Genomic DNA, 18757 nt, shown 5'->3' with positions numbered 1-18757 from the left:
CTTTGCTTGATGCGGGTGCCCTTTCTCTCCCTTCTGGTGCATATGAGCCCTCGGCAAGTACAGCTGCCACAGTGCTGCATGTAGCACGCGAGGGCACCCTCTACTATTCAAGCTTTTGTTTCACGTGATAAATATATCCTCACACTCTCTGTATCCACACCTCGACAAGCTCTCACTGCTCGCAAAACCTAGCGTCTCACCCTCCGATTTGGGTGAAAAGGCCGAGAGACTCATCTTATTGTAACTTTTCTTCCGTACCCTCTGGCGCTGACGCGATCGGCCTGCAGGCTGTGCTTTGTAGGAAATATGGACTGTAGGCCAGAGCTCCATTTGTGCATAAGCAATGTATCGGTGCGTCCACCCCGCGACATATGCACAGTCCATCATGTGTTTGATATTGAATGTTACCCAATCGGGTCAACATCGTACACTATAGTACGCCGCCAGTATGCGGCTGTGGTACAAGGATCTGGTGACTGCGCCGGCCAGTAGCGAATGCATGGATTCTTGTCTGGTTTTGTCTTGAACAGAGCTGTGCTCCTGTCGCATCAGCAGAACGGTGGATTTTCCGTTATCAGAGTCACAAAATCAGACCTCTGACAGGCTTCCCTGTTTTGCGACAAGAACGAAAGCGTATAATCACCGCTTTATCTTGCCGTCGCAAATTCGACCGCCGGATTGCACCGCATGCCTGGTTGAGCCTCCACTGTATGGTACCTGAGTACCCGTAGGTACATGGCTATCATGTTTGAGAGTCACTACTGTATCTCAGTACCTACACTTTCACTGATACATCTTGGTTCTTAAAGCTCCATCTGATGGGCACATTTGAAGTCCTTATAGCCTCATCGGTGAAGCTTCTTCCACATTATCTGCCTTAGATATGTCTAGTCAGACACTCTCGTCCTTACAGCGCGTCTGTGTGTCTCAGTATACGGAGTTATTGAGGCGGCAAGCAGCGTGGTGTGAATCAATATATCCACGGCACATCTTCGGCAAGCCAACCCTAACCCTAAGCTCCCATTTCCTGATCACCATCACTTGTATCTACTCACCTTTACTTCACTCTGAGACCTACCTTGATCGCGTCGTGGATTATATAATCACATCGCTGACCAAAAGCCATCAGCATGGCTGATATACAGCCATATACCGGCAGGGCTACTCCTCCTGCAAAGGCGAGCACTTCAGCACGTGAGACGCGTCAAGCTTCTGTTGTGACGGCACGCGTGACGCGAAGCCGCTCTCGTTCGGCCAGCGTCGAACCACGACCACATCCATCGACTGTGAGAGCTAAAGATGACGATTCTCTTAAGACGAAGCCGAAGACTAGGCGCTCAGCGCGTCAGGAGGCAGCGATGGGTAAGTCGTTTCCTGCATTACGAATCGCAAGTGCTGCGTATAAAGAAAACATCAGGATATGTCGCGTTGTGTTATCATCTATGTGGTGGTCTTCACCACTTACATCTCTCTTGAACATGTGCCTGTATCTTACTGTCAATGGTTGAGCCATCGCTAAGACGAAAACCGCAGCCCTTGCGCCTGTGCTTGAAGACACGGAAATTGAACCCATCAACGACATGATAAATGTTGCAGAAGAGGCTGTCGGTGATGAAGCGATATCAGAACACAGAGCCTCGCTCTGGAGGCAGAGCTCGCCCTCGGTGGCTACCACTCAAGCTGAACGTATTGCCATGGATCCTGTGCAGATGATGAAGGCTCTTAATGTTGTCGAGGAACATGCAGATGCTCTCCTCGAGGCAGTCATACCTAAGTCTACTACGTACGAAGATATTGATCATCAGGTCGACCTGCTGGCAGACGAGCACTCCGACATGAGACAACTGGTCCAAGACAGGGTCGGGAAACTTACCGCTGCTCAAGAAGATGGTAGGTTCGGCACTCAGGTGTACACCAACCCAGACCTTGTACTGCAGGTGCTGCTATCCACATGGGACGAGACCGAAATCTTGGATCCGACTTGCCGACCGCATGCCATCATTTACAAGGCAAACCTCGCCAACCTGGTGGCAAAATGGACCTGTGCAGATCGGAACGATCGTGGCGCTCTCGACTCCTTTCTCGCCGAGGACGCTGTTTTCCCCGATGCTTTCGTATCGGAGTTTACTCGAGACAACGACGAAGCGACTGCCGGATCCAGTAAGCTGCTCAAGGAAACTTTCAATCTTGCCCTCGGGCTCAGGATACAGGTTGCGATAATGCACCTATATCGCGTCCTGCCAAAGACCTACGAAGAAGCTTCAACAGAAATTCTCAAACTCTTTCGGTTGCCTGATGAAGCAGAGATCTCTTCGGACATGTCCGGTATTGAGTTGTATACAAGAACTTGGAACATTTTCCCCATGTCGCAGGAAGAAATCATCACGCATATCATCAAGTGGATCGAGAAATTGAGGCTGCCATTCAGAAAGGTCGATGAAGGCGTGGCTAACCCAGAAGAGGTACTGCAAGCGATTGAAAATGAGCTTCGGTGGGACAACTTTCTGGGTGACGCTCTGTTGTGGGCTGACAAGCGCGTCCGAGAGCTCGATACGGAGCTGCAGAGTCAAGGTGGTTCTTCTGCTGTCATCGCCGCTCTTGAACGCCAGAGAAATGCACTGGATCCGAATGCAAAAGCCTTGGAAGACGTGAATGCCGATGGCCGAGACGTGACACAGACGTCGCTGCTACACAGCACCAGTGCTCAAAGCAAGAAAGGGTTAGTCTTGCATTAGATTGGGAATGATTTATTTCGACTGACTTTGTCCAGGTACACACCTGATGGAATAGCAGCACTGAAAGCTCGAAGGAAACAGCGACAAAGTGCTTCCACCCAACAAGCAGTTGCCTCATCGTTGAGTGTTCAACCTCATCCTAGCACAGCTCTGCAAACAACCACAGGTCCGCCAGAGGATGCTGACTACCACGATATAGAACTTGTGGCAAACGTGGCGGAGACAGCTCCCGAGTCACCCACCCGAACACAGTTGAGAAACATAGTGGCCAAAGACCGAGAGAACCAGCCAGGAGCCGCCAAGAAAAGCTTGTTGGATCCCCAAGCAGACGGGAGAAGAATCGAATGGACCGAAGACTCTCAAGCTCTTCCAGGGTCACCGCAGTTCCGACGACCGAGGAACTTGTTACCTGCAGCGCAACAGACACAGACTCGCAGTCCGTCAAAACGTACCTGGGAAGCTGCAAACGCCGAAGAAGATCCAAGCGAGGATGAAGGCTTCCAATACGACCATCGACAGCCCGTCACCAAGCGTGCGCGTCTGCTGGCATCTACGCGCAGACCTGCCGCACGTGTCACGACTACACCACCACCAGCAGAAATCTCTCCTCGAAGATCAACTGCCCAGGGATCACCGCTTCCATCGCATTCATCTTATCCGTCGTCAGCACGCAGGAACCCGGGCCAACTCATCGAACCGCTCCCGATCCCATTCGTCGCGGACGGCGAAGAGCCGCCCCCCCTGACAGCAGCGCAATCTTACCAGCTAGCCAACCACGCCGCCAAGATCAACGCACGAACAAGAGTCGTAGACATCAAACCCGCTCGACAGCGCAAACCATGGTCGGCCGAGGAAATCGAGACTCTGATCAGTTTGATCGGCGAGGTCGGGTGCAGTTGGACGCTGATCAAGAGCTACGACACCGAGGGAATCTTGTCTGAGCGGTCACAGGGCGATTTGAAAGACAAAGCGAGGAACATGAAGGTGGACTATCTGTGGTGAGTAGCCCTGTTTCATCCTCCTCCAGCCCCCCTCCCGAGAACTTACAAACTAACGTCCTACAGCGGGCACCAACAACTCCCAAAGAACTTCGAGCTGGTCCAGCTGGACCAGAAGAATATCCGCCGAGTGGAGGCTTGCAACGTTTCTTATACTCAGGAGCGACTGAGGAGGGTCAGAGAATGATCTTCGCTTGACATTCTTCGTCGTCTTGGGAGAAAGTGTGCAAACACACAGGACAGGCATAGAGCACTCGATCTTGTAGGAGTGGTTGTGGTTGTATATCCCAGATGAAGTGGTCAAGGCGATTAGTAGTAGGATAGCACGGTAGCGAGAACGGAATGAACTTGACCTGTATATCCACGGGACCGACTGGACAGTATTAGTCATGTTCATCGATCTAGCTTTGACGTTTGATGAAGACGATAAATGTAAGAAAATCCACTCGTACGACCAATGAAATCCTGTTGTGTTTCGAATTTGTTTGCGTTTCTGTTTTCTGTGTATATCTGTGTAAATATAATGGGAATACTCCCGTTAGAGCAAGCAAGCAAGCAAGCAAGCAAGCAAGCAAGCAGGCAGACCATGGCGCATCCACGACACCAAAGCAAACGCGCAAACGCAAGATCCAGACACGCCCCCAGCAACCCAAAAACACCCGATCGACAGCTAGCAGCAGCAGCAGCAGCAGCAGCAGCAGCAGCAGCAGCACGTCGACCTACAACTTACTAAACACGGTCCCGACAATACCGCCCATCTCAACGAGGGTGCTCTTATTCTTAACCCACGCCTCAAGCCCCTTGCGTCCATTCTCAACGCCGACACCGCTAAGTTTCCACCCACCGACAGGCATTTCCGCCGGCGACTCGCCCCAGGTGTTAACCCATGTGATGCCGGCCTGCAGGCGCTCGACGACTTTATGCGCGGCGTTGACGTCCTTTGTGAAGACGCCGGCGGCGAGACCCATGGGCGTGTCGTTTGCGCGCGTGACGGCTTCTTCGACGTCGTCGTAGGGCAGGATGCACATGACGGGCCCGAAGATCTCTTCGCGCGTGATTTTCATGCTGTCCGTGCAGTTTGTGAAGACGGTGGGTTGGACCCAGAAGCCGGCGCTGTTGGCGCCCTTGGGGGAGGCCGGGTCCGCGCCGCCGTGGATGAGTTTGGCCTTGTCGGAGTCGATGCCGTGGCGGATGTAGGCGAGGACTTTCTCGTAGTGGACTTTTGAGACGAGGGGGCCGAAGTTTGTCGATGGCGCGAAGACGTCGCCCGAGCGCACGTTGGGCATTTTCGAGAGCAGGACTTTTTCGAAGTCCGGCAGCATGCTGCGCGGCACGAAGACGCGCGTGCCGTTTGTGCACACTTGGCCGGTCGAGAAGAAATTGGCCATCATGGCGCCGTCGACGGCGTTTTCGACCTCGCAGTCGGGCAGGATCACGAGGGGTGATTTGCCGCCGAGCTCCATCGTTACGTATTTCATGCCGCCTGCTGCCGATGCGGCAACCTTGGAGCCCGTGGATACTTGGCCTGTGAAGCTGACTTTGGCAATCGATGGGTGCGACGTCAGGTATGCGCCGACGTCTCCTGCGCCGTGGACGACGTTGAATACACCGGGGGGCACGCCGGCCTCGGTGTAGACTTCCGCCAGGAGGTTGGCGTGCAGAGGAGTGAATTCCGATGGCTTGTAGACCATGCAGTTACCTGCCGCGAGACACGGAGCGGACTTCCAGAGCGCGATTTGAATGGGATAGTTCCAGGCTCCGATGCCTGCGCAGACGCCCAGGGCGTTCTTGGTCGTGTAGACCCATGCGTCTGGGCGGAGACGGGTGGTTTCGCCATCGAGCCCGCCAGAGGCGATGAGAGCGGCATAGTACTCCAGCACATCGGCGCCGGTGACGACGTCCACGGTGCTGGTCTCGGTGAAGGGCTTGCCTGTGTCGTGAGTCTCCACTGTTGCGAGGGCGTCGTTGCGCTCACGCAGCAGAGCGACAGCCTTCAAAAGGATGCGCGAACGCTCCATGGGGCTCATGGTCGACCATACCGGGAAAGCTTCTTGCGCAGAGGCAATGGCCGAGTCAATGTCCGAGGGTGCTGCTTGTTGCACATCTCCCAGAGACTTTGAAGTTGCCGGGTCGACTGTCTGGAATATCTTGTTTGATGTTGCGGGCTGGTGCTTGCCGGCATAGTAGAGTTGCCGAGTAGGATAAGACATGATGACAGAACAAACTACTACTACTACTACTACTACTACTACTTTTGGCTGTCTACGATCTGTCCCACACAAGCAGGATATCCTTTGTCTATACGAGAATGGCCGTCGGTAACTGAATTGATTGCAGTGGCGAAAGAGAAAGATGAAACAAGAAACCAAGCGGTACACCGAATCAATCAACAGACAGGTTATGGTGGGGGATAAGAGGGAAGTGGGACGTCAAGAGATGAAGCCAATCTAGTAGTAGTGAAAAGCCAAGGGTACTCGTTACGTTACTCGATGCTTTCTGTCCGTACACACCGATAGACACTGGTACAGTAAAACAGAGAAACACACCCACAATCCAAGCTTAGCACTTTTTTTTTTCCAGAATCTCGGCGAAACCAAGAAAAGAAAAAAGCAGCAGAGCAAAGAAACCCGAGTCAGTCCGGGGTCTCCAGGATACAAGACACGAATACAGTGTAGAAAGAGCAGCACAACAACAGCATCCATCTAACAGCGCCACCAACAATTCATCCTCACTCGTGACATAAACAGCGTAGTCAAGATACCTCAGATAGTAGTGTCCAAGGAAAACGGTTTGCCCTTCTCGAGACACCCTACTGCTCTGTTCCTCGCTCGCCGGCCTGTGCTTCTGCGAGCACCAAGATCAAGCAGCTGAACCAAACCGAACCGAATCTGGTCTGTTCCGCTGCAGCAAAACACAGTAATTAGTAAAACCCGGACCACATACAGTTCACTTCTACGCCGCATTATTACACACAAGTACAGCAGCAGTAGTGCAGCCGCACATACAATTCCCCGGCGCGCGCGGCAGCCGGAGCCTGGATCATTAGCCCACATTGTGCGATTTCGTAAAGATAACCAGGAACAGCAGCAGGGGCAGGGTGGGATGACATCTTTTTTTTTTTTGCTAGTAAGTGGTCGGGAAGATAAGCATTACTCGAGTAGATACAATTGCGATCGTTTTAGTGTAACTGCGCTGTAGCGACCTTATCCATTCAGCCGTCCAGCTCATTATCGTTGAACAACGACAATTCGCTAGGTGATTAGTACCCTCTGAGTCTCTACTGCGACTAGGAAAAAAGCATGTGATAGCAAGGTACAGTACTGTGACTACCGTATCAGTAGCTTTGATGCAAGGGAAATGGACGCAGTCTAGCCTTACGAGGCACAATATCGGTAGAGAACCGCAACAACCAAAGCACAATCTCGACAGGCAAAAAGCGATGACGACGGCGACAGGCGACGGAAGGGGGATGGATGGCGTGTGTTTCCTCTTCAGAGCTTGAGGGGAAGTTTGCCCCAGAACAGCAGTATCTAGCGTCGAGCGTAAAGAAAGACCCCAAAAGGTGGGTTCTGTACTGTACTGTACTGTACTGTACTGTACTGTAGCGCGAGAGAAGGATACAGTAAGACACAGGAAGGCTTCCTTCTAATGGGAATAGTATCATAGGCGAATAGAACATTTACTGTAGCCATCTGACACGACTTTTGGAGTCGTTGAAGACGTTTTCGGGCTTTTCGTTCTACTCTTCTTCTTGCTCTCTGTTGACTCCCCTGGATCAGGCCATCAAGGTGATCTATGTTACAAGGCAAGGTGCAGTATTGTAGAACAACAACAATACCATCATGTAGCTAGATTTATGTACAGTATCTTCATTTCTGTAATCTTTACCTTTTCCTTTTTGGCCTCTATGACATGGAAAATTATTGATAGATAGTCAGATAGACACAGGGCAGATAAACACTCGGTTCACCTGCGAGAGGGAAAGGCTCATCAGTCCCATTTATGGAAAAAGCTTCCATACGCCGTTCGTCGTCGTGGTTCGCCCGCGCTTCTCGTGTCAGGAACATAATCATTTGCAATCTGTGCGTCAAATCTCTCATGACATCTGCATAAGGTACTTGAGATAATCTGTGATTTACTATCGGCAGGGCGAGCGCCACGGGCTTTCTCGTTCCCACACTGCATGAACAGAGTGCCGTACATACAGAAACACACGGGGACTCGTTGTAATCCCTTACGAGCCTGCGATTGCACGAATCGGCGCTAAGACCAGGGATCGGACGGAACCTGCATGGGCCGAGATTTGACCAACCGCATCGTGATTGGTTCGTCGGCGAAAAAGTAAGTTTTCCAATGTCATAGAAAAAGAACAAAACCAAGTCCTGTATGCGAGAAAGAGGCTGGTACGAGTCAGATCAAGACGAATCGCGTTGAATTGATAAGACTGCAGCAGACTCACACACACTCACTCACCTTGCGCGACGCTATGTGCTTAATGCTGCCGAAGCACATGGCCGCCCGCATTGCGCGTGGCTCGCCTGCGCCGCGATGCGACTCTTCGGCTTGGGGGTGCACAAAAAAAAAGCTCAATGGACGGATGACGGCAAAGCCCGGACGCTTTTCCCCTCGAAGTAGAAATCTCTGATTCAAGTTCGAGGCGTGATATGATAGCGGGCGGGCTGGTACAGTACAGCAAGGCACCTTGCGGTAGCTAGCCTCTGACGGAGGCCGAGCTCTTCGTCTCACCCTAAGGTTCCCAACCTGGAGCAAGAAGACCGTTCTCTCCAACGGTGGGTCCTCCAGAGTTCCAGAGAGAGTGAGCGAGTGAGAGGAGAGAGATATCTGTGCTTGTACAAAGCTTAGGTACCCAGATCGTGAACGGGTTTAGTACTTGATTCGCCTCGCTCCCACCTCGTACTCCAGCGCCTCGCGGTTTGATTCCCTTGACCAACTTCTTTTCTTGTCGGGGCCAATTGTCTGTATAATCTTTTTCTCACATACCTTTGCTGCTTGGTAGTAGTAGTCGTGTGTGAGCGTCTGTCTGGTGATTTGATTAGAACAAGCGTGTGCCGGTCTTTCTGTACCATAAAACCGCAATCATGACCACCACCCACCTTCCCAAGAACCCCGAGAAGTACTTTGACTTTGTCATTGTTGGCGGTGGCACTGCAGGATGTGTCATTGCAAGCAGACTCTCCGAGTACCTTCCCGAGAAGAACGTGCTTCTCATCGAGGCTGGTCCTTCAGACTTCATGGATGACCGCGTCCTTTTGCTCAAGGAATGGCTCAACCTCCTCGGTGGGGAGCTCGACTACGACTACCCCACGACGGAGCAGCCCATGGGTAACTCGCACATCAGACACTCGCGCGCCAAAGTGCTAGGTGGATGCTCGTCACACAACACCCTCATCTCTTTCCGTCCCTTCGAGTACGACTGCAAGATCTGGGAGAAGAAGGGCTGCAAGGGCTGGGACTTCAAGACCTTCACTCGCCTGCTCGACAACCTCCGTAACAACATCACTCCTGTGCACGAACGCCACAGGAACCAGCTCTGCCTCGACTGGGTCGAGTCTTGCAGCACCGCTCTTGATATCCCGGTCATCCACGACTTCAACAAGACCATCAAGCAGAAGGGTGGTTTCAAGGAGGGAGTGGGTTTCTTCTCCGTCTCCTACAACCCCGATGACGGTCGCAGGAGCAGTGCTTCCGTTGCGTACATTCACCCCATCCTCCGCGGATCGGAGAAGCGCAACAACCTGACTGTTCTCACCAACGCCTGGGTCAGCAAGATCAACACCAGCGCCGACAAGGTCTCTGGCATCGACATGACTCTTCAAGACGGCAGCAAGCACGTCCTGTCAGCCAACTGCGAGACCATTCTCTGCGCTGGTGCCATTGACACTCCTCGTCTGATGCTTTTGTCTGGTATCGGTCCCAAGGACCAGCTTTCTTCCTACAAGATCCCAGTCGTCAAGGATCTTCCTGGTGTTGGCGAGAACCTGCTCGACCACCCCGAGACCATCATCATGTGGGAGCTGAACAAGCCCGTGCCCGCCAACCAGACCACCATGGACTCGGACGCCGGTGTGTTCCTCCGTCGTGAGGCTGCCAACGCCGCCGGCGAGGATGGCGAGAACGCAGACATCATGATGCACTGCTACCAGATCCCCTTCTGCCTCAACACGGCACGCATGGGTTTCGACACTCCCATCGACGCCTTCTGCATGACCCCCAACATCCCTCGCCCACGCTCCCGCGGTCGTCTGTACCTCGTCTCGGCCGACCCGTCGGTCAAGCCTGCTCTCGACTTCCGCTACTTCACCGACCCAGAGGGATACGACGCGGCCACCATTGTCGCAGGCTTCAAGGCTGCCCGCAAGGTCGCCGAGCAGGCTCCCTTCAAGGACTGGATCAAGCGCGAGGTGGCCCCCGGCCCTTCATGCCAGACCGACGAGGAGCTGTCCGCCTACGGCCGCAGCGTCGCACACACCGTGTACCACCCTGCCGGAACGACCAAGATGGGTGATGTGACCAAGGACGAGTACGCCGTCGTCGACCCGCAGCTCAAGGTCAAGGGATTCAAGAACCTGCGTATCGCCGATGCCGGTGTGTTCCCCGACATGCCTACCATCAACCCCATGCTCACAGTTCTTGCCATTGGCGAGAGGTGTGCTGAGATGGTTGCCCAGCAGTGGGGCTGGAAGGGTCTCGAGAGACAGAAGTTGTAAGAGGGTGATGGCATGTAAACGACGGAGACGATATACTAGAAGAGGGATTGATTGCACATATACCAAACATAAGAACTGAACGTTTTATTTCCTTCCAGATGATCAAGCAAGCATGACATGGAATGAACTTGACTAGAAGTGAGTGACCTATGTGTGTAATCAGTTGTCTCTCGAGAGACAGAAGTTGTAAGCAGGTGACGGGTGTGAACGACGGAGACGATTGATCAGAAAGTGGAAGCAGGGAAGAGAAGGGCTGGTTCCTATTGGTTGTCGCGCCTTCCATATTGGGCAAACATTGCTGAGAGAAAAGCAGAAGCGGGCTTGAAGTGAGGCAACAACATGCACGCCCGTATTTGATATTTGTCTGGCTATATCGAGTCACTGCGAAGACAGAAGGAAAGAACAAAGGTTTTCGGGGGTATCATATATGCAAAAGGAAAAACGAGAAAGAAAAAAGAGGCAGACAAAGAACAAATACTATCGCCGAGCGGAAGCGGGAATGTCGAAACCTCGGGTCATAAAGTCGCCACTGCGGCCGCTGGGCTGGGTGGGATCTCTGGAAGAGAAGAGGGCGTTGAGGTTGGAATTGCCCAATCTGCGCTTCTTGTTTGCTTCTTGCTCGGCCATGACTTTTGCGGTGAGGGAGGCGGTCGACGAGTTTCTGATGTTCGTGGCAGATGGTGCAATGTCTGCCTCTGGGTTTATTGTGATTGCTGCTGGGGTTGCAGATGCAGAATCGACATGGGCAGCGCGAGCCTTGCGCTTCTTGCTCGACTTGTCCCTGGCGGCCTTTTTCAGACTGTGAGTCAAGCCCTCCTCCCTCAGCGTCTTGGCTCGGAGCAAGAGTCTGGCAATGTCTTCTTCCTTGACGGGCAAGACGGGGATGACGTCGTTTTGGGCGTATTCGACGTCGCAGACCGAGCAATTGCCGCCTTTGGTTGGAGCAGTCGTCGACAAGGCGACTTCTTTGATGGCGGCAGCAGAGAAAGCGTGGCCGCAGGGGACGAGATAGACGGCCTTGGTGGCTGGACCCAGCCGCGAAGAAGTGATCGGGCACTTCCAGCTCTGGCCGACGTCCAGTCTCTTCGTCTCGTCCTCGTCAACCTCGAAGCGGACCTCGACGACGTCCTTCAACGATCTGACGGCGCCCCTGATGACTCTCTCCTTCTCTTCTCTGCGCGCTCTGGCGCCCTCGTCGGCGCCGTCTTCCTCGCTGGGCAGCAGAAACTCGAGGATGCTGTCTTTGTTGTAGAGACGACCGTTGCTGTCGCTGACGACTGGCTTGGCGAGCGGTTGGTGGTTCAGAGGGTCGTGGGTCCAGTTGTGCGCTTGTGACTCGAGCTGGGTGGCCTTGAGTTCGGTCGTGGTTGGGTTGCGCGCTGCTTCCTTGACCAGTTCGCGGCGGGTCGGGATGGAGCCTCCGTCGTTGCCCATCGTTTTCTTCTGTTTCTTCTTCTCTTTCCTCTTCTCTTTCTTGACTGCTGTGTCGGTTCGCTGGCTCTCTGGATTGTGTGTCTGTGGATGAGTGACGAAGTGGTCGAGTGGATTGTGGTGGACAATCGAGACACAGATGGTGCCAAGACCTGATTTCACGCGGGGCAGTTCTTACCGAGCACCCATCGCCAATACTTGCTTCATCTTAGATACTCCCTCACTGCAGCTACTTGTAAGGTAATTACCTTGGACACCTGCAAGTCACACCACCGCAGCATCTCCTGCTGACCTACCTGCTTGTACGCATGACGGGCTGTCGCAGAACAAGTCTGCTCAATACAAACACCGACAGATAAGTGATTGAAGAAGAAAGTCATGTGAACCTATCAGACGGTCGTTGAAGTAGAGTTATATGCTGTACACCTTTACCCCAACAGACTCAAAACCACCTCCACCTTCCACTTTCGACCGACTTGCTTGTTCTGCGGATCCATGCGACTCACAAGAGGATCGATGAACATGACTCATCCATCTCTCGAGAACATACTTTTGTAGGGAAGATGATATAAGTGCCACACAATCCCTTCCATTTCTTTTCGTTCCTCTCTTCACTCTTTCAATCCCAATCCTAGAACATCCCCTCAATGCCCTTTGCCAGTTCTTTGCTAGACGAGAAAAAACCCCCCCAAAAATGACTATCCCATCGTTCCTGCCCACCCCCCTCGAATGGCGCAACTCCAACTACCTCATCTCGACCTCTTCTTCCCTCCTCGACCACGCCGCCATAAACGCCGCCTTCGCCTCCGACCACCTCCCCTGGACCCGCGCACTAGACCCCGAAACGCTCTCTCGACTACTATCTCTAAGTCTATGCTACGGAGTCTACGAGACCTGTTCCTATCCCTCTCTCTCTTCCCCTACTGCATCTCCATCTCTCGAGACCAAACCCCAAGAGCCCCCTCACCCCCAACTCAAACAAATCGGCTTCGCGCGCCTGGTAACAGACACGCTCACGCACGCCTACCTGACAGACGTATACATCCTACCAGCCTACACTCGACGCGGCCTAGCGACGTGGCTGATGGCCTGCGTCGACGACACGATCCGCTCGTGGCCTGATCTGCGGCGGTTCGCGCTGTTCGCGTCCGGGGGCAAGGCCAAGGCGTTTTATAGGGATCCGCTGGGCATGAAGGCTGTTAAGCGCGGCCGAGGAGAATTGGATGATGCGTGTGAGTTTCTCATGTGGCCGCAACCGAGGGAGGTGGGTGATTATGAGTTTCTTGCTGTTGGGCCCGGGGTTGACAGGGTTGGGTGATTCCTTCGATTTTCGTTGCGCTTCGCTTCTTGCTTGGTTGGAACGGGGGGGGGGGGGGGGGGGGGGGGGTGGCTTCGCTTGTGGGTTTGTAGAGACTCGACAGGATGAAGAATGGCAATGCGTTGGTATTTGAGGGGTCGCTTGTTCCAAATCTCTTGCTCACTAGACGTCGTTTCTCCTCCTCTTCAGAGAACGGATAATCATGCCCAATAACGATACAGAAGAAGCAAAATCTACGCTCCACCAGAGGCAAGCCTGGCCACAACCTCCATGTCCCCCATACCGCTCTTCGTTCCCTCTTCTTCTTCCTCTTCTGCCTTCTGTTCCTCTCCCGCCTCGCCAGCCTCGCCTCCACTTGCACCTTGACCAACGACACCACTACGAGCAGTACCGGGTCCAGAAGCAGACCCCACAACAGCAGGCGAAGCAACAGCGCCGTCTTCGAGCATCGACTTGCGGCTCAGATCCAACCCGACGGAAGTATCCACGCTGCCGTGCCGTCTCTGTGTCCGCGCTTCTTCGGTTTCGCGATCTGCTTTCACTGCGGCGGGGTCTGCGCCTGGTGCTGTGGCTGGAGTCGAACTCGACGGTGCGGCCGACGGTGAGAGGACGGGGGTTGTGTTTCCTGGGTCTGGTGCCTCTGTCTCGGGCCCTGAAGACAGAGGCTCGGGTTCGGCGACTAGAGTCGAGGAGATGATCTTCTGCGGCGGCTGCGGGGGGTTCGTGTCCGCTGCTCTGTCTTTCTGCTGTTGCTCTTTTTGTCTCTGTTTGAGCGGCGTCAGAGTAGACGTCGAACCGTTGGGCGAGAGAGAAGGCGAGCCTGCGATGAATGATCCTGTTGCAGTATCTGGAGACAGCATCGGTGGGCTGTTGCTGCTGCTGCTGCTGCTGCTGCTGCCTGAGCTTGCGCTTCGGAGGTGGGATAGGCGATTCGGGTTTGTTCGAGACGTCTTTCGCTTCTGCTTGTCGTTGGAGGATGGGGAAGGCGCTGCAGAAGCAGGAGAGGGAGGGCTCCCTCCACCTCCGCCCCCAATACCCCAATTGCCCATGACTTTGTGTAGTTTCCCAGCATAGCTATCGTCGTCGTCGTCGTCGTCGTCCTCGTCTGATCCACCTTCGAAATAGACATCGTCCCAGACGCCACTCGCGCTGTTCAAACCACCAGTGGTGGCTTCTCTCGCCGCACTGTTGAGCGTACGATGTCTTTCCACCCCAGTCCCGACTTCTTTGAGCGCGCCGAGCTCATCCCGCTCCTCTCGCATCTCGTCTCCTGATCTCTTGGGTGCAGACTTGTCGCTCTGGCCCTTGACCTCCTCTCCCTCTGCGCCGACATGCTCGCCAGCCTTCAAGCCCTGGGCGCGGTCCCACGCGGCCTCGTCTTCGTCTCTGGCGCGCGCCGTCCACGTGTCCGCGAAGTGCGTGTCGCACAGATGCTTCACTACCGGCCAGCCGTAGGCGTTGGCGAACATGCGCCGCACAATCATGTTGTTGTGCGCGTCTGGTTCGAGGCGCACGAGCACTTTGCGCCACGACAGATCTCGGTGGTACGCCCGCGCGATCTTCTCTTCTACTTTCATGCTGCTGAAGTCGATCGAAGGGTTCTCGTCGGCTGTGTGAGCCAGAGAGGGCGTGGAAGTACTCGGGTTGTTGTTCGCGGTAGCAGCCTGATCTTTGGACGCCAGAGATTTCAGTGTCACGCTGTCGGAAGAAAACGATCGGCTGGTCAGTCCGGAAAGACTGCGTCCGAGACCTGGACGGCGTACTGGTGGAGGAGGTATGTCTTCAGGGTGGTAAACTCGGTCGTGGAATATTGTTCGCGAACGTGAGGCGGGATCGATGATCCAGGCTGTGCTAGGGATAGGTGGATGCAAGATGTCACTTGCAGACTCGAAAATACTTGTACGTGGAGGAGCGAGTGAGTCGATCTCGGTGGAAAAGCCGCGGGACACTCCCGGCCGTTTCTTGCCACTCCCACCACTGCCACCCGGTCGGTTGGCGCTGTGTGGATGAAGCATGGTCGGGTTGTCTGTACTGCCTCGAGAGATCAAGCTTCGACGCTCTTTCTCGTCACTCTTTCTTCGGCCTTGGGACTCACTAAGACCAGACTCAGAGGGTGACGGAGACATTGTCTGACCGCGTCGAATTGCCTTTGTGACCTTGTTGCTCTGAGTCTTGCTGGGACGTATGAAGCTCATGAAGCTGTCGAGAAGACCGCCGCCGCTCTCGTTCTTTGTCTCGGATGCATTCGAGCCTATAGAATTACCCCTGCTGGTAGAGTGCACTTGGTTCTTGACAAACTGCCCCTCTTCCGGCTCGGTAGATGCGCTCGCACTTCGAACGAGGCTCTTGTTGTCATCTGTTGTTGTGTTTTCGGCAGGCTGAGGCACTGTCTCTCCCTGTCCCTTCTGGGTTGGGGTGTTGGCACCAGACCCGGACTCATCGCCCTCATCGTCTGCGGAATTCATTTCGCCGTATCTCGCCGTCTTGGACAGAGCATTGGCACCCGTCAGCTCAGCCCATCCCCATTCAGCCATTGTGCCGATCAGTCCGTTCTCTCTCCGGGCCTTGTCAACTTTGCCTAACCCGCGCCAGTCAAGGAAGAGCAAGCAACTCGTGCGCAAAGGCACAATGCCATCGTTGACAACATTAGCATAAACGGTCCTATTTCTGAACATCCGAAGCACGGTATGAGCTGGTCCGGTCGGCAAGATGCGCAGTAACGGTTTTGCGCCAGGATCCTTTTCCTTTTCCTTTTCCTTGCTTTGGTTGCCAAAGCCATTGACCAGATTCGACCAGCCACTCTTAGCGAGGGTTGGCGCTCGCCATGTCAGACCGAGATCTTGTCCGGTTCGTCCCACCAGGCCAAAGTCGAGGGCGAATTTGACGTACATGGGGTTCTCGTTAGAAAGACCAAGCAGAGGTGAGGCCATGCAAATGAAGTTGATCGGCTGGACTTGTGTAAAGAAATGCGGAGCGTGCTTCTGTATATAAGCAACGGCATAAGTCTGTATCAAACCACCAAGACTGTGGCCAACGAAGCTGATGCTTGTAAATGTATAGGCCAGGTCTTCTTTGCGTGCGCCTTGCTCCTGGCCCTTGTGTATACTGCTACCGTTATGAGAAGGTAATCCGTCACGAGCTTCTTTTATAGAAGACGACTTGAAGCTATCGGCGAATGATCTCGTCATAGACTTCTTGACCGGGAGGAAAGGTTGGTCTGGGTATGTAAAGTGCAAAATGTACTTAGCAAGTCGCTTGCCCAAGTACTGAATTCCTCTTTCGGTACGGACAGCATTACCGGTGAAGCCACGCACGATGGTCTGCTCTTCGTCGTCGGATCCGTCATCGTCGTTGTCCTGCAGTTCCTCTTGTCCACCTGTCAATGGTGCAGTGCTGGAGTCAGGGTTGTCAGATGACCCTGCCTCGGTGGTTTGAGAGCCACTTTGCTTCTGCTGTTTCTCTCGCTGTTGCGCCTTGTAGGCAGCTTTTCTTTTCCTAGCATCGAGTCTAGCTTGCTTGACAGTCGCATCTATACTCTCTTTGAGGTACAGCATATCAGCACCAATATTGCTATGAAGCCCGTGGGTCAGAACCACGAGATGGATCTTTTTCTTCTTGATGGGCTTCTCCGTGTCGCTAGTCGCAGAGTCTGCACTCTGTTTAGTAGTGTCTTCGCTCCTTCGATCCCCTCGCCTTTGTCCATCATGAATGTCCTCTTTGGTCGGAAGACTCGGCTTGTCCCAAAGCGCCTCGGTATCTTCGCAGACTAATTTGACTGCTTTGGAGTATACGCCTTTCTGAGGATGAGAAGTCTGGCCGTGCGATTTGGAGCTTCTTTCCTTGTGATCTCCCACCTGCCCAGGCGCTCCGTGACCATGACCGGCAACCGCAGCGAAACCCAGGTCCAAGCTGCGCTCGTCTCTTCCCACCAGCACTTCAAAATGCACAGCAGCAGAATTAGAGAAGAGGATCTGTGAGGCGATTTCTATGATCCACGTGACGCTCTTGCCATCTTCTTTGCTCTTGCCCTTTTGGTCTTGGCTTCTACGCGCATCTTGACTCTTACGTCCATGGGCAAAAGTGGCGCCGGTTTCGCGAATGTCTTCGGGCACCGTCAACTCGCTGGTCCAATGTCCACCTGCCTTGAGTAAAGGTTCAAAGTCAGGCACGCCGTGTTTCTTCGGATCCTCGACCTTTTTGTTTGGGTTGAAGGTAGCCGGATACTGCGAAACATGCAGGGTGTATGGTCCATGGAGATATGCTGCGCGCAAAGGAATAGCCGATGTGTTTTTGATTTTCAGATGCAAGTGTTTGGGACTCGGTAGGATTCGGTCTTGCGAGGGAGTGTATGTCAAAGTATATCTATTTGTTACAACAATGTTGCTGTCAGCGACCACACGTCTTGATTAGAGACTTGACACAGAGCGGTCAAGCGTACCGAATTACTTCTCCTACTTTGACACTTCCAGCCTGATGCACAAGCAGCATACTGTCCGTATAGCTGCGCTGATGAGTCCGGTGTATTCAAATAGCCAGAACCAAAGATCTATCCACGAGTATCTCTTTGCGCCTTTTGACTACCAAGAATGGATCCGGTGCAATTATACACAGTCGACTCTGCTTGTCTTTTCTTCTGGCACGCGCTTCCCTTTTGTTCAGGTGACCCTGTTTCTTCCTCTTCCTCTGACTCCCTCTTCCTCCCGTTGGGTACGTGTAGCTCAGTCAACGCTGCCACTCTCTACTGGTCCTTTGTTCAAGCCGAGGAAAGTTCGTAATAAACCACAACACCAAGGAATCAACGAGGCACCTGCTTTCGACAATATAGATCTGCCTCTAGAATAAACGTACTGTATGTACCCTTTCCGGTGGTTTCGCTAATGCATATTCGAATTCCACGCCAATTCACGAGGCCCTTGGTTTCATCTCTTCTCTGCATAACCACCTGGTCCCTGTTCCTCTTGTGTTGATCCCCGTTTATGCCATCATTTCTCATCCCGGCGAATCAGACATGACGCTGAATGACTTCCGCCTCCCGCTCACCCCCGGGAAAAGGAACATGGGCTGCCGACGGAGCTAAGCCTCGGAGGAATCCACTACTCTGCCAAGATCAATTCATGGTCCGTCGGTGCTTTGATCTTCTGCTTCCACGGCGGGTGACAGAATTCGTGAGCCCTGACGTTACCAGATAAGCCCTCCCCTGTGTTCTCTGGCAGACATCAAGACAAAGGTACGCTTTGTACACCGCTGCTTGGAGCACGAGTGACACTCATGACTGGCCTTACGTCGGCGTCGACATGATTCAGGTGCATGTGCCGGAATGATGTGGCCTCGTCGTACCATAGAAATCCAGCATCCTTTTACAATCTAAGGTAAAGGGTCACCAGCGAAACCAAGGTCTCTCAGGTCGTCTGATTGTACGCACTGTAGACAGCACTCTCCTCACATGCGTCGACAGCTTTTTCAGTGAAGTTTGAGCTTGCTTGTTGCACTTCTATAGGGACATCATGTGTGTTGATCAAACTTTCCGTGTGTGCTCTTCGAACATTT

The 18757-nt window shown here is 53.5% G+C and overlaps 5 protein-coding genes across 5 annotated transcripts; 2 read left to right on the top strand and 3 right to left on the bottom strand.

Moving 5' to 3' along the window:
* Positions 1 to 1130: 1130 nt before the first annotated feature.
* On the top strand, positions 1131 to 3920 carry AAFC00_006028 (uncharacterized protein; the record flags this gene model as incomplete). The annotated part of the gene is made up of 4 exons (XM_069345911.1): positions 1131 to 1362; positions 1534 to 2719; positions 2771 to 3733; positions 3800 to 3920. 4 exons carry the CDS (start codon positions 1131 to 1133, stop codon positions 3918 to 3920), a joined length of 2502 nt encoding a protein of 833 aa, XP_069198119.1.
* A 532-nt stretch (positions 3921 to 4452) lies between these two features.
* On the bottom strand, positions 4453 to 5943 carry AAFC00_006027 (uncharacterized protein; the record flags this gene model as incomplete). The annotated part of the gene is made up of 1 exon (XM_069345910.1): positions 4453 to 5943. The coding sequence occupies one exon, from the start codon at positions 5941 to 5943 to the stop codon at positions 4453 to 4455; it is 1491 nt and encodes a 496-aa protein (XP_069198118.1).
* Positions 5944 to 8832: 2889 nt separating this feature from the next.
* Positions 8833 to 10461, top strand: AAFC00_006026 (uncharacterized protein; the record flags this gene model as incomplete). The annotated part of the gene is made up of 1 exon (XM_069345909.1): positions 8833 to 10461. One exon carries the CDS (start codon positions 8833 to 8835, stop codon positions 10459 to 10461), a length of 1629 nt encoding a protein of 542 aa, XP_069198117.1.
* Positions 10462 to 10938: 477 nt separating this feature from the next.
* AAFC00_006025 (uncharacterized protein) lies at positions 10939 to 11895 on the bottom strand (the record flags this gene model as incomplete). Its single annotated transcript, XM_069345908.1, has 1 exon — positions 10939 to 11895. The coding sequence occupies one exon, from the start codon at positions 11893 to 11895 to the stop codon at positions 10939 to 10941; it is 957 nt and encodes a 318-aa protein (XP_069198116.1).
* A 1548-nt stretch (positions 11896 to 13443) lies between these two features.
* Positions 13444 to 17698, bottom strand: AAFC00_006024 (uncharacterized protein; the record flags this gene model as incomplete). Its single annotated transcript, XM_069345907.1, has 2 exons — positions 13444 to 17572; positions 17649 to 17698. The coding sequence occupies 2 exons, from the start codon at positions 17696 to 17698 to the stop codon at positions 13444 to 13446; spliced, it is 4179 nt and encodes a 1392-aa protein (XP_069198115.1).
* Between the last annotated feature and the right edge of the window lie 1059 nt (positions 17699 to 18757).

This window comes from Neodothiora populina (assembly GCF_041146345.1).
Source record: "Neodothiora populina strain CPC 39397 chromosome Unknown canker_contig_6, whole genome shotgun sequence".
In the NCBI taxonomy this organism is placed as follows: domain Eukaryota; kingdom Fungi; phylum Ascomycota; class Dothideomycetes; order Dothideales; family Dothioraceae; genus Neodothiora; species Neodothiora populina.
This window is presented reverse-complemented; position numbering and strand designations above follow the sequence as displayed.